The sequence below is a fragment of the Acinonyx jubatus genome, chromosome D2, assembly GCF_027475565.1.
Source record: "Acinonyx jubatus isolate Ajub_Pintada_27869175 chromosome D2, VMU_Ajub_asm_v1.0, whole genome shotgun sequence".
Classification (NCBI taxonomy): domain Eukaryota; kingdom Metazoa; phylum Chordata; class Mammalia; order Carnivora; family Felidae; genus Acinonyx; species Acinonyx jubatus.
Window position 1 is genome coordinate 5,803,679 of NC_069393.1, and position 15,791 is coordinate 5,819,469.

The 15,791-nt window shown below is 38.1% G+C and overlaps 1 protein-coding gene across 6 annotated transcripts in view; it reads right to left on the reverse strand.

Moving 5' to 3' along the window:
- Nucleotides 1–1,762: 1,762 nt before the first annotated feature.
- The window catches only part of ARID4B (AT-rich interaction domain 4B), a 149,505-nt gene continuing 135,476 nt past the window's right edge, over nucleotides 1,763–15,791 (reverse strand). For 2 of the 6 annotated variants that reach the window (XM_027046921.2, XM_027046918.2), the window contains 4 exons: nucleotides 12,716–12,829; nucleotides 10,239–10,454; nucleotides 8,530–8,676; nucleotides 1,763–3,523 (listed from right to left, as the gene is read on the reverse strand). In XM_027046921.2, coding sequence (XP_026902722.1) covers nucleotides 3,396–3,523; nucleotides 8,530–8,676; nucleotides 10,239–10,454; nucleotides 12,716–12,829 — 605 coding nt within the window. In that variant the 3' untranslated portion in view covers nucleotides 1,763–3,395. Of the gene's footprint in view, nucleotides 3,524–8,529; nucleotides 8,677–10,238; nucleotides 12,051–12,715; nucleotides 12,830–15,637; nucleotides 15,752–15,791 lie in introns of those variants that run through there. The other 4 variants (XM_053207214.1, XM_053207213.1, XM_053207215.1 and 1 more) reach the window with 4 other exon arrangements.

Genomic DNA, 15,791 nt, shown 5'->3' on the forward strand with positions numbered 1-15,791 from the left:
CATAATCCCTGTATGCTCATTCACCGCCCCCTCTAGACTCCTAACCACTGGCTTTCCCTGACTGTACAATTTAGCACATATTTTGTTAAGCCTTACATAGATTACTTCCACAATAAAACCATGAAACTATTGCTGCTTGGGGATCACATCTAATAGACACAAAACCCAACATGATGGTAGTCAAAAATCCCTAAATAGGTTAAAATTAAAAGAAAGGTGGAGAAATGGGCTCACAAAGAACGAAAAGGGAGCACACACTTCTAGAGGAAAATAATTAGGATGAAAGAGGCTGTGGTTGGACAGTTAAAAAATGATCCCCACTGCTGTTCAGAACTGGTTTTTAACTGTTTAGAGATCACTTAATGCCCCTGAAGAGTTTAAAATATAAGGACTCTTTTCATAGAAAGATACAGACAAAAATACTTTGGAAAATACGTTAGTGGTCTTCCGTATTCTGCTTCGGCTTCCCCAATCTTCCTACACTTAAGAAAATTAACAAGACCTGACCCTCAGGTTATTTCAGGAGAAAAAAAATGGTTTTGGAGAACACTATAAGAAACATCTATCTTAATTTTTCCATCCATTGTAACTAGGTTGATAAACTATAGTTTAGGTAACCAGAGGAGAATTTAAGTCAAATTCTGGTAATACCATGAATTCTCACAACAGGCAGGAAGGCAGAGAGGCCCAAGAGTATAAACCTCAATTCCAACAAAATTTGGAATCACTGTTTCTATAACACACAAAGTACGTGATATTAGTTCCTTGAAAAACAGGGTTTCATGATCAGGTAAGAGTGAAAACAGTAGGTAAAGGAAGTTAGCCAGGGGTCTCTTCATAGGCCTTCTCGGTTTTTAATATGCCAACACCGAATCTCTGCAAAGAAAAAATGCTATATATAGCATATATATTTGGCAATGAATTCCCAAAGCATTTCCCAGAACCGGTATTCTAAGACTTCATTTTGGGAAGCACCGTCCTACAACAGTTTAAAAATCACCCATTAAACAAATTTCTGTAACAATAAATACAGGGTCATCCCAAAGGTGCTTTAAAACTATACATTTGAGCTTTTTAGGCCTTAAAAATTATTAAGAAAGGATTGCCTCTAGGTGGAAAGTTCATTTAAATGGGGCATAAAAATCTAAATACTGATCTTTTTTAATGTGGAAAAAAGCAGATGCATATTAAATCACCAGAGACCTTTTAAAAAAGATCTAAATCCAAGTACCATCCTAGACCAACTGAATACAACTCTGGGGGTCTAGAAGTGGGGGGATGGGAGGATGGCCTCCACTGCCCACCCCGCCCCCCTCCCCGCCCGACACCAACAGGGCACAGGAGTACTGATCACTGTTTTAACAATGTCCAGATGATTCCAATGTGCAGTGGGGCAGAGTGCACTAAAAATAAAAGTCCAATGAAATTGTAACACAGAAAAAAGAAAAAAGCTGCTGGTAATGGTTCCACATGTTAAAGAAAATAAAAATTTTTTCTTTAGACAAACCTCCAAGTGATGAATGAATATTCATATTCAGACTCAAGCAAAATAGTCTATAGTGTATATACAAAGATATAAAAATGCCTAATAAATCCTGAATCTCGTTAATGGACTTTTAATTCTTATAGGTATAATATTCCCTTTTTTTGGTATGTCAATTAACCCCTTCTGGATAATACAGGCTGGAGATGTATGTTCAGTCAATCATCACATACAGAAATGAACTAAAATTACTTAATCTTTTAGAAACAAAATCAAGGATTCACAAACTATGGCATTTTATTTCAGAGCCTTTGCTTACATTTGTACAATATATTACATAATTCTTCATTGTTTGCAGATCCTAATATATACTTTATAGCTTTTATTCTATAAGCTTTTTCTTCAACGTTTTGCTGTCAACAAATCTTTACAGTCCTGTACAAATTTGAATAACTTGAAACCATTTTCAACAAAATTAGTTACTGTAAGCACACACTACAAGACTGAAAATGCTTTTCTTAGAAAAGTTGAATGTAAAGGATTCTGACACGTTAGCATCTACAACAAAACGCTTCGAAATTCTCACATGTCGTATTGCCAGAAAACAAATAAAACATGCCAGCCCCATCCAAAAAAAGTACACAGAACTACAATTAAAACGGTAAAACAGTCTGTACAGTAAAGTACTGTGTATTAACAGTGCCAGGTATTAAATAGCTTGAATGAACACATCCGCAATATACAAATGTCTTACAAAGGTGTAGAATTAAATACAAGTGCCAAACAGAACAGAGATTGGAATCATACAACATAAAGTCAATACAAGTGAAAACAAGTTTGCGTTCATTTTGGATTTTATACAAGGCATTTAATTTTATAGGCCTACCACCCCGATTAGCTATTTATACTTAAAATAACAACCATCCTTCTGAGACAGTTCATATCAACAACCTGGAACCATACTAATACAGTTTACTTGTTCCTGAAGTCCTCTTGTTGTAGCTCATAATAAAATAAGCAATACAAATGAATTATCTGTATTTAAGGAAAAAGAAACATTTACAAGAAAACACAAAAATATAACTGTTATAATTCATTATGAATAAATATACACTTTGAACTGGCTAAGTACAATCTTTATACATTGTTTAAGATTTAATACAGTTTATTAGCCATTTTCTTTTTTCACACAATGTATTATATCAAAATTAAAAAAAAATACTGATTTATAGAAAAATGGCAAAGTACAGTAGTTCCATTCCAATTTGAAGGGGCATGAAAAGCCACTGCAAGACCTTTTAGCCTAATTCAAACCTGTAAACATGTTCAGTCTTTTTTTAAAGAGAATCTTTAATATTTGGTTACCAGGATTGATGTCTAATATCCTGTTAACTGCAGGTTTGGAATTTATTACATGTGCTTGACTTATACAATTAAAGCCACCCTAAGGTGACTTGCTTTAAAAAACAATTAGCTCGTACAAATGAAAATAGGTTCGTATTTTTTCATAAATAAATGGAAAAATATCAAATGTTCCAGCTTTAACAAAATACAAGGGAATACATATACAGTAAGTTATCTTGACATGTTCCGGCCCACCTAACAATTATGCTTACTGTATTGTCTCTACAGGCAGTGAAAAGCCTCCATTTGCCACAGTGGAAGGCCTTCAAGTTACCAGACACACAATTCCCAGACAAGTTGGAAACAATTATTGCTTGAGGAAAAGCAGTTCATTGTACTTTTTCTTCATAAAAAAAGTGCACTTAAGTGCCAAGTCAGCTTGTCAAGAAACAATTTTTAAATATAAAATAGTGCTTGTCTGATTTTTTTTTTGTGCCACTGTGCAGTATAAAAAAAGACGTGGCCCTCAACAGCCATTAAGTGCAAAGTGCTTTAGCAAGTCCTGCTGTCACCTGCACTCAACTGACATTCCATTTTGTGATGCGCTGGACATTGATGGTTCAGCTAACGTTAACATAACAGCAGCTGTTATGGAACTGGATGAAGGGGAAGAGGAGGATGAGGACGTAGCAGCACCTGAAGAAAGGGGAAACCAAACCAAAGGCTTAATAAACGTACATACGACAACAGAGAGAAAGAAAACACCAGCCCCGTAAGCTAAAAGCCTGTCGTATTCTCTGAAATCACTCAAGCCTGCAAGAGCAGCCCGAAGGTCACAATGCCATGATGTAAAGAAAGGAAAAACCAGTGTATCTCAAGTAGCTCTAGACAGTCCTGAAATACACAGTTAAGGAAAAGGGACAGATCAGGGAATGCCGCTCCCACACCGATCATATTAGGAAAAAAACAATTGTGCACCCAGTCTATTAAGACACGGAAATAAAACCAAGAATCGACTTTGCAACAGTGAGACAAACATCAAAAAGAACTTTGAATCCAATAAGAAAAAGTGGTAATCCACCCAAAAATCTTTTCCTTCCTCCTAGTTCCAGCATCTTTCTGTGTTTAGAGTTTCTTACAAATTTAAAGGGTGATGAGAGTGATTCTTAGTGTTGGAACAAAAGGGTCCACAGCTTGACTACTGCTTTTTCCTGCACTTCGCATACAAAGCAAATGACACATCCGTTAGTTTCTTCAGGGAAATTCTCTCATTGTTATAAATCAATATTTTTTAAAGTTTATTTATTTTTGAGAGAGAGAGAAAGAGAGAGCGAGCGAGCCCATGGAAGCACAGCGGGGAGGGGCAGAGAGAGCGAGAGTGAGACAGAATCAGAAGCAGGCTCCAGGCTCCAAGCTGTCAGCACAGAGCCCGATGTGGGACTCAATCTCACAAACCGTGTGAGATCATGACCTAAGCTCAAGTCAGATGCTCAGCCAACTGAACTACCCGGGTGTCCCCATAAACCAATATTTGAAAAACAAAATGTTTTAAGGAATACATGCACAAGGTAAAAGAAATTCCTTCAGTATAGGAATTTAAGGTGGAAAAGCAAATCTCTGCCTCATGAAAACCCTCCTAAGTCCTCCAAATTTCACTTCCCTGTTGTTACCAGTTGCTTCAGTCTTCAAAACTCTAGTAGAGGTGCTGGCAAATTACTGTCCCAAGGCCAAATCTGGCCCACCTGTTGTTTGTTTGGCATAAAAAAGGTGATTTTATTAAAAGCACTGGGACAGGCGCATGGGCAGAAAGAGCTGCCTCACCTGTTTCTGATAAGAAAAATTTATTGGAAGGGTGCCTGGCTGGCTCAGTTGTCGGAGTGTGTGGCTCTTGATCTCGGGGTTGTGACTGCAAGTCCCACATTGGGTGCAGAGATTACTTAAATAAACTATATATATATAAAAGTTATTGAAACACAGCCACGCCCATTTGTTTACCTCCTGCCTATGGTAGATTTTACACCTACAATGGCAGGGTCAAATGTTCCAAGGAGGCCCCTTGGCCCACAAAGGCCAAAATATTTATTAACTGTCTCTACAGAAAATGTTCCAATCCCTGTTCTAGAGGAATGTCCTCTCCAGCCTCTAGAGATAGGATATGCAAATTTAACATGTGTAGCTATAACTTTACTTTGAAAATATAAGTAGAAGCACCATAGTATAGTGTTTGACTTTTGATTATTTATTTTTTTAATTAATTAATTAATTAATTAATTTTTTTATTTTTAATATGAAATTTACTGTCAAAGAGACAGAGCATGCAGGCAGGGGAGGCGCAGAGAGAGAGAGGGAGACACGGAATCCAAAGCAGGCCGAGGCTCTGAGCTGTCAGCACAGAGCCTGATGCAGGGCTTGAACTCGAAAACCATGAGATCATGACCTGAGCCAAAGTCAGACACTTAAGTGACTGAGCCACCCAGCCACCCCTCTTGATTATTTTTTTTAACACTTAACTTACCTTAGGAGACTGTTCCATATTGGTACATATATAGATCTACCTTTCTTTTCAAAGTTGAATAGTATTCCATTATATTTATGAACTTTAACTTATTTAATTCTAGTGTCTTCCTGTTGCTAACAACAATATAATAAATATTTTGAGCGTTACAAATAAAATTTTAAATGTCTACTTCTTTTTATTCCATTCAATGTATCACTTGATAATACAATTTAAATAATTTCTATCTGTTATTATAAATATTACCATGACAAACTTCTTTATCATCACATATTTCTCCTTGGGACCTATTTCTTAGAACCGGAATTAGCTAGTTCTCCAAATACATAGTCAAACTGTTTTCCATAATAATTGTGCCAATGTTTCCAGCAATGCATAAAATATAAATTTCACCGTATTTTCCTAGCGCTGGTTTCAATTATACTTTTTTTTTTTTTTTTGGCTAGGAATAGTATCCTATTTGATTTGCATTTCTTTGAACAGCTGAGATAGTCATTTTCCACTGATATTTTAAATAGTATTTAGGAACTGACTTTTACTGCTAACTCCCCAGGGAAGGCATCCATTTATAAGAATCACTTGCTACAGAGAATCTATGGTGACCACACATACAAACACTGTTTCGGAGGAGCTGTTTCTGGGTAGACATCTTACTACATGAAAACACTCTAACAAGGCTTAGGCGATGGAAGAATAAGGAGCGCTGGCACAAGAATTTAAATAGTATGCTTATAGTTGATTTTTAATTATTTTTAAATGGTTATGTATCAGGGGAGGGGCGCCTAGGTGGCTGCTCAGTCGATTAAGCATCGGACTCTTGATTTCAGCTCAGGTTATGATCTCATGGTTCACAGGATCGAGCCCCGCACTGGGCTCTGTGCTGATAGTGTGGAGCCTACATGGGAATCGCTTTCCCTCTCTCTCTCTCTGCCCCTCCCCTGCTTGTGTGTGCATTCTCTCTCAAGATAAACTTAAAAAAAATGGTTACCTATCAAATAAAACCCTGATCCCCTTCCTTTGACCGAATGCTTCTGTATATACTTTCTATATATTAACATTTAATTTCTTTTCGAATCACTCCATGACTCAGACTTTCAGTCTCTCCACAAATTAAAAAGCCTAGACAAAGGTGGAGAGATATAGGACTTATCACAACAGCAGAAAAGGAAACGAAGAACATTCTCCTGAAGAAAAAGAAAATGAAAATCAAAGTGCTTTGATTTTCATCAGAGAATGGGAGCAGTGGAAACAGAGGACGGTTGGGGAAGCATAATCATAAGCTTGCAATGACTTTGTCCCCCCACCCCTGCCCCTAGGGTCCCCTTTCTCTGTTCCCTTCATAGCAAACGTGAGATTTTTCCTAGAGAGTCACCATCTCTACTTCCTTGCCTCCCCCTCTCTTCTGAATCAGCTTTAGACCAGCTTCTGCACCTCCACAGCTCACAGTACATGCTCTCAAAAAGGCCACCGATGATTCCAGCACGGCCCAGCCACTGACCACTTTGCTGGCCTTTCAGCAGCATTTGGCACAGATGACCACTGGCCTCCTCAACTCTTGGCCACCTTCATCGGTTTTCTTCATTCAAGGCTACTCCTCACGTCTTGCTAGTCTTCTCCCTCTCAGCCCTACTTGTAAAAGCTGGCTTGCCCCAGCTCTCCTTCTTTTGTACCCACATTTGTCTTCTAGGTGATCTACTCAAGTATTGGGGCTTAACAAACCGCTTACAGTTAACTACTGTACTATGGCCAGGCAATGACTTAAAAATTTTCTCTCTAGTGCTGCCTTCCCGCTGAGCTACAAGCTTACGTACCCCACTGTCTACCTGGCATCCCACTTGGATGCCTACTAGGCATTTCAAAAAGTAACATGGTGAAAACAAAACGTCTGATCCTGTGTTCCTCAACCCACAATGTTACCTTTTCTAGGTCCTCCTCGGTTTCCAAAGTCAGCACCAAGTAGCCATTTGTTCCTGCTGGAAACCTACAAATCATCTCAATTCCTCTTTGCTCCACCCACACCATACCCATCAGCAAGCGCTATGAACACGGACTGCTCTCCATCTTCCCTGCAAGTACCCCAGTCAAGGCACTGTCGCCCGCTCCCCAAAGCCACTGCGATGGGCTTCCTAATCGACAGACACTGCTTCCTTCTACCCCTGCCCCTCTAGAGTCTGCTTTCTACACAGCAGGTGATCTTTAAGTACTATGAATAGACCATGTCATTTCCCTGTTTAAAACTTTGAAACAGCTCTCTCACTTAGAATAAAATCTCCACCCCTCATCCTTGCCTATAAGGCCCCACAGGAGTCGGCCTTTGCCTACCTAGCTGATGTTTGCACTGCTTTCACCACAATGATTTCCTTCCTGCTTCCGAAAGGCACCAAATGTATTCCCTCATAGCAGATGTTCTCACCCTGGGGTGATTTTGCCCCCTAGAGGATACCTGAAAAATGTCTCGAGACATTTTTGGTTGTCACAACTGTAGGTTGCTGCTGGCATCCAGTGGGTAGAGGCCAGCGATGCTGCTAAGCATCCTGCGGTGCACAGACCTCTCCCCGCCCCCCCTGCCCAGCGCCCCCCCCCCCCACCCCATCAGCAAAGACTTACCCGGCCCCAAAATGTCAAAAGTTCCAATACTGTTTTCTCTGCCCAGGACTCTTTTATGGACTGAGCACCGTGTCTCCCCAAATTTCTATGCTGAAGCCCTAACTTCCAACGTGACAGTATTTGGAGATAAGCAATACGTTTCCTGTTGTTTAAGACCCCAGTCGTGGTACTTCGTTATGGCAGCCCTGGCAGAAAAGAGAACTCTTTTCCCCCAGATTTAACTTCTCTCGCTTCCTCTGGTCATTCAGGTCTCAATGAACATGTCCTGATCATTTGTAACCTAACACAACCCATCCAATCTCTGCCTTAACATTACTCTCTTCACAGTGCTGTTCACTATCTGAAATCTTATTTGTTTTGTTTTGTTTTTTAAAGCAGACTATCTATAAACTCCATGAAAGTGAACATTGTGACCTGTGACTTGAGATCATTTTTTCTTTAAATTCTTTCCCATTTTATAGATGAGGAAAATAAGGCAGAGCGATTAAAGAACTTGCCCGAAGACCCAGACATAAACTCACATGAATCTAACTGTAGGGTCATAAACTGCTGGTTTAAGTAAAGGAAGGTTAACACTTACTTTCTCTCTCTTTCTTCTTTAAACGCTTTCTCCTCCTATCAATGGAAGCTACTTCAGATTTTAATGACAGATAATGTTTTCTGATTTCCTGAAGTTTCTCTTGAAGAATTGTGATGCGTTCAGCACTTGTCATGTTTTCCAAGTCCGCTGCGAATTTAAAACTTTCATCAGTATGTATTTTTAAACAAAATTTTACCATATAAAAGAAAGCATGTAGTATGGTTGTAGAAAAATGTCAAGACAGATAAACTAAAACCAAGGCTTGTGAACATTTGTTTCCCTGAGATTTGTTTTTCTAGCTAGAACATGAGAAACTATGCCTACATAAGGGCGCCTGGCTGGCTCAGTTAGTGGAGCACGTGAGTCTTGATCTCATGGTTGTAGGCTCTAGCCCCACACTGGGTTTAGAGATTACTTAAAAATAAAATCTTTAGGGGTGTCAGGGCGGTTCAGTGGGTTAAGCCTCTGACTCTTGATTTCAGCTCAGGTTATGATCCCAGAGTCATGGATCAGCCCCGAGTCAAGGTCCATGCTGAGTGTGGAACCTGCTTAAGATATTCATTCATTCTCTTTCATTCTCTCTCCCTTTCTCTTCCCTCCGTCCCTCCCTCCCTCTCCCCTACATGCATGCTGTCTCTCTCCCTCTCTCAAAAATGTAAATAAATAAACTAGGGGCGCCTGAGTGGCTCAGTCTGTTAAGTGTCCAACTTTGGCTCAGGTCATGATCTCAGTTTGTGGGTTCAAGCCCCACGTTGGGCTCTGTGCTAACAGCTCAGAGTCCGGAGCCCACTTAGGAGTCTGTCTCCCTCTCTCTCTGCCCCTCCCCCACTTGTACTCTCTCTCTCTCAAAAATAAACAAACATTAAATAAATAAATACACACACACATACATACATAAAATAATCTTTTTTAAAAAGGTATGCCTATATATGCCTGGTACATAATACATGCATGGTATGTGTTGAATGTATGCGTGTGTATAACCTAAACATGCATGCTAAAAATTCCTCATTCATATACAGTATCACCACAATGTATCACTAAAACTTATACTTGGAAAGACACCAAAATGTTAAAATTGAATATATTTTTGAATGTCAGGACTGTGGATACATTTTTCTCTTTTGGCCTCTTTTTGTTCTTTCTTTAGATTTTTATGAGTATGTGTAATGTGTGGTTGGTTTTTTGTTTTTGTTTTTTTTTGAGTATATATAACTTTTAAGTTGTAGGAAAATTTTTAAAAGCTCTAAAGAGCAGTTTTCAATTTCCTAAGAATATCTCTGTGTGTGAGAAACGCTGGGATAATCTTTTTCAAAAAGTGTTTATTACGGAGATTTCTCATATAAACAAAAGTATAGAGAATATAGAATAATGGAGTCCCATATACCACCCACCACCCAGCTTCAGTGATTAGCAATTATGGCAAATCTTGTCTTATTTATACCCCATCTACTCCCACCCCCAAGACTAGGTTGTTTTAAAGCAAATTTCTAATATCATATCATAAATATCTACTCAATGTTGGTATCTGCCTGAATTGCCTTAAAATTTTTCTGTTAGCAATTTGTTTATTCAAATCAAGATCCAAATATGCTCTCAACACTACAACTGGTCATGATGTCTCAAGTTTGGTTACAGCCTCTTTTTCAGAGGGATTAGCCTCAAAATTACTAGGCTGAAGCTTCTTCCTCTTACTAGCTGTCACTTACACATCTGAAAACTCCATTTGTAAACTTTGGGTAGTCGATTACTGGGTTCCTTGAGATCAGGATCCTTGTCACCATTCTTTCCACATTTTCCCGGGGACTGTGTCCTGGCCGGAGATTTGGTACTGTGAGACTTCATTCCAGTAGAAACCGATTTGACTGACTGAGTCTTCGTTACACTTTCCCCAGCAGAAAGTTCTTCACTATCACTACTGTTTGCTGAAATAAAAGTAGAAAGAAAAGCGTGAGTAAACAGAAAAGTAACAAAAAATTTGTCACAGACTTTAGTGAAAAATTAATTTAAAAATTAACTGCATGAATTTATTACTCAAATAAATACCTTGCTTTATAGACCCTGCCTAGAAACCTGGAAAATCGTCATGTATAAATACAATAGCATCTCAGTTTAGGAAAACAAAACCAAAACCAAAAAATGCTTCTTACCTGAATTGCCAATAATAATTTTTTTAAAAAAACATTCAAACTAATCTTCCGTTATACCTGGTAGACTATCAAATGTATCATAATTATAGATTTGAATGGCTTTTTATTCTAGTAGATTACTATATATAAAATAGAATACAGCATCTTTTTAAGTGACTCATTGTAGCAACTTAATTTTCACATTTTGGGTTGTATACAGAACAGGTACATGTAACACTTTTTCTACTCCTCTGGCCACAAGCAAACAATGAAAGATAATCATGAAATTCCTTAAAAAAACTTCTTTGGGAATGAACTCTCAACTTTGATGTGTACAATGATTTTTTTTCCTTAAGTAACTCCTACGTCGTAGCTTGTGGACTAAAATAAACCATCAGTTATACTCTGGTAAATATATTCACTATGAGGATTTCACAAATCTGCAAAATAATTATGTTACAACTGCCTTTGCTGATTAAAGCCTCAGTACTGGAACAGAAAGGCTTAACCTTGACTGTTTAACCATGTGAATGAGTAGATGATGGGATTGATATTTCCATGGATTACCTTTCTGGATACAAAGTATTATCTTAGATTCCATGAGTTAGTTCAACTTTACTAAATTTTTCTCAGAGAATGGCTTCCTCATTCTGATTTATCAAGCCTTAAGCCCAATAATTAAAATGGGAGAATATAATTAACTGTTACTGCTACAGGACAGTGTTTGAATACAATTAAATATACCCACTATACCGCTAAATTATAGGAATACATTAACTGACTCGTGGAAGAGGAGCCCTCCTAGGACCTGTCATTAAATGGTAAAGTCTTGAAGACAAAAACATCACTGTGTAGTAACACTTTAAATATCCTGTTGGTTATTCCAAATAATTGGTGATCAATTTGGCATGTATTTATTGATTCTTTATCTACTAACAGCTACCCCAAAAAAGGCATAGTCGGGCTTTCAAAGCCTGACACGTATTCTAGATAGGAAAGGTAGATAGCAACTCCTCCCACGGTGGTGTTTTGAGAATGAAGAAACTCCACCACTCCTTTACACACATCTCGAAAGGATCCCCCCCAAACCCCCCACTGCTGCTCTGGAAGCCCTGGCAACTGCTAGCTAAGCCACCCAAGGCTTGGCCCCGCTCTGATGCAGTGGTCTGCCTCAGCCCGGCTTTCACGGCCTTGCTGAGCACAGCCGCCCGGGGCCCCGAGGGACGCCATATTCACCGCCTGGAAGTCATATGGGCTCAGCAGAACCTCGGGGAGCTGGCCGCATAACCCTTTTCTGCACTGAAGTGCAGCCAAGCCGGCCGATAGCAAAGGTCAGGCAGTGGAGGTGGCAGGAGTCTCCTGGAAGAGCAGCAGGAGGTCAGTGTGGGGCACCTGAAAAAAAATTCTTTACATATTTTCTGCTTCTCACTTTGTCTACAAAAGAGAGATAAAATGTGCAGCTCTCAGGAGAAATACAGTATATAAATTCCTGCTGGTCAACAAACAGAGCCATTACTAAAGTTAAATCTTTAGTACTGCTTCTAGCTGCTCTTGGGACACAGAGTTTGGGGTACGAACGACAAAAGTAATAGACTGGACTTGTTGGAGGTACAGCTCTAAAGCTACCTTGATTGTTCTCTTCCAGTCTGATTTTGCCTTGAAGAATTACAAAGCAATCAATTTCACTGTAATAAAAATAATATAGAATTGAAGCACTTTCAATTATATGTGATACATACAATGGCAATTGGAAAAACTGTGGGACATAAAACTAACAAAGATGTTGAGTTTACATTACACTGGCTATTATTTTCAAAAGGATTACCTGGTCATTCATCAGCAATCAATACCACTGCTGAATAACACCAGACTGCTTAATCCTAGAATTTACCTAGGATCAGAAGACTTCTGTGTGATTTTTTTGACGGTAGAGACAAAAATCAAAATATTTAACTATCCCATATCCTGAATACCCCTTTCTTAATGGGGGGTGGGGGGGAGGGGAAACATATCCGCCAGTATTTTTATACATAAATAATTAGAGGTTTCACACTTACTGCCTTTTCCCTTTTTTTTGTTGTTTACCACTGCTGCTTTATGGCTTCGCTTCTGCTTTTTTGATGAACTTCCTCCTCCCTGAGATTCTTTCCCTCTTTTCTGACCTGTACAGGCTACGATGGAAAAGAAATGATTAAGTAACACAAAATAAAATCAAGCTTTCCTAGGTATAAATTAATCTCACATTTTAGAAGCATAGAACAATTCTCAAACTATGCATGTTCTTTATGAGCTTTACAAATTATCATAGAATTACTATAATTTTTAGAATAAATTTTCATTAATTGAATTATTACACATAATAAAAGAGTTTTAAAAAAGCAAATAAAGTATGCACATCCTTCTTAGAAAAATCAGATACAAACTAAAAATAGTTCTCAATATAGAACTGGGAGTTTATGAGTCTAGTAACTCCATAAACAGGTAAATGATGAAAATAAAAACTGAAATTTGCGAAAATTCAATAGAACCAAAATATTAAGATTTAATTACAGATGAAAACATTAATGATATAGCTTACAATGATATTAACAACTTTAAAATATCATCATATTAATGGGATAAATTTTAGTAGTAATTCACACTTAGCTGTTTTACCAATTTATTTATTTTAACAGTAACTTCACTGGCAGGGCTCTGGTTAACACATATACCATTTATAAATCCAGCATAATAATCCTATGTAACGTTTCACCTTCTTGGTAGGAAATTATCCTGAAACTTCATAAATGTCTTCCTTTTCTTCAAGGACTAGCCTACATCCTACATCTTCACTAAGACTTTCCATGACCGGCCAGGCTTCATGGCTTGACAACTACTCCAAACTATAGTTTCAGTACATTTTTCTCTATACTATTAACTTGGTCCACAGCATCTACTGTGTTTCTATGTATTTCTAATTATATATATATCGTCTACCAGACTATCTTTTCCGGAGATTAATAAAGTCCTGTTTCTATTCAGTACAATGCAATACTATACTGTATACTACTATAGTATTAAAATACTATAATGACATGATACAGATGTGATAAAAATTATGTCATGTTTGCTACAAAAAATATTTCTTAGTCCTGTTACCAACGATAATATCAGTCGAGTATATAAGACATGGCTTCCTTGGTCAAAAACGGAATAGGCCATTAACTGTTTTGTTTGCAACTTCTAGACTGTTTTTTAATTACATCTTAGCAATAACTTCTTCTAAAGCTATTTTAATATAACAACTTAAATAAAACACAAAGAAGGTGATGAAGATAATGACTATACTGAAGCACAGAATCTTAAAAATAATTGTCAGATTTCTCCCTAAAAGAGTTTTAATTCTGAAGCTTTCAGCTGCAAGAAATAAAGAGTAATGGAAGCCACTGGATATAAGTAAGTAAATGTGTAAGCCAACTGGAGGGAAATCCTAAATCTAAATTGTAAAATTTACATTTTTACTTCTGACACAATGTGAATTCTCTGGTATCAGTAGACAAATTTCTTAAAATAAGGCCATATGAAATAAATGCTTAAGAATTTCTTTCTTTTTAAAAAAAAATTTTTTTTTTAACATTCATTCGTTTTTGAGAGACATAGAGACAGAGACAGAGCGAGCATGAGCGGGAGAGGAGAGAGAGGGAGACACAGAATCTGAAGCAGTCTCCAGGCTCTGAGCTGTCAGCACAGAGCCTGACATGGGGCTCGAACCCATGAACTGCGAGATCATGACCTGAGCCTAAGTCGGATGCTCAACCGACTGAGCCACCCAGGCGCCCCAAGAATTTATTTCTAAAGAGAGATCAATTCTCTCTTTGCTCTGGTATAGCAGATGGTCTCTGTTACCCTAAATTTGGGAGTACTTCTTCTAAAGTTTCTTTTTGTTTTTAATTTATTTTGAGAGAGAGAGAGAAAGAGAGAGAGAGAGAATATCCCATGGCTCACGAACCATGAGATCATGACCTGAGCCAAGACTAAGAGTTGGACGCTTAACCGACTGAGCCACCCAGGCGCCCCAGGAGTATTTCTTAAGTTGCATTCTTTTCAACCTATTCAAGATTAAGATTCAAAAGGGCAATGCTAACCTGCTTCTATCAGAAGCTACTGTATCTCTTTTTTATGGCACACATACTGTAGCTGTATGCGTGAATGTGAAAAACCAAAGAAGATCCCAATTGAACTGCAATTATATCTTTTACTCAATATTTATTTTTTATTTTTATTTTTTTTTTAAGTTTATTTATTTTTTTTTGACACAGAGAGAGACAGAGCATGAACGGGGGAGGGTCAGAGAGAGAGGGAGACACAGAATCAGAAGCAGGCTCCAGGCTCCGAGCCATCAGCCCAGAGCCCGACGCGGGGCTCGAACTCACAGACCGCGAGATCGTGACCTGAGCTGAAGTCGGACGCTTAACCGACTGAGCCACCCAGGTGCCCCAATATTTATTTTTTAAAAAGAAATGTTTTAAGTCAAGATTTGTGTGACAATGTTCCATCAATTGTATCTCACTAAAGCTGGAAAAAGAAAAAAAGGAAAAAAAAATTGTGTGAGAAAATTAGGAATTAACTCACCTGATCTGTATCACATCTCTTTAAGCTTAGCTAAAAATCTCAAACTAGCATAATAAAAACCGGTATGTTACATAAAGTACACATCCTATCTTTACAGCGAAAAAGTAGGTTTCAAAGCCAACTGTCGGCATATATTCTATTCATCTAAAGACACCTGAATGAAGTGGTCTGTAAGAAGAATGAAGACACAAGAATAGCTATAGCAAAATCAAAGGGCACCAATACTTTTCAAAGTACTAATTTGGGTTTCCACTTTTAACAACTTCACGGAAAATCAAAAAAGTATTACTGGAGGGTAACATACACATTGCTCCTTCAATCTGGAAGCTATGCATCTAAGAAAGCATCAAATTCCTTTACAAACTCACACAAGTTAGTCAGGCTTGAAAATCAGTTTGACACGGTTGTCTGAGGAAAGCAGTGCCTGGACAGTTGGTTGCTCCAAACCCCTACATACAGTATTTGGTTAAGGGTGGAGGGGTCTGTCAACAAATCAAAATGTTTGTGAGAAAACGCACATCG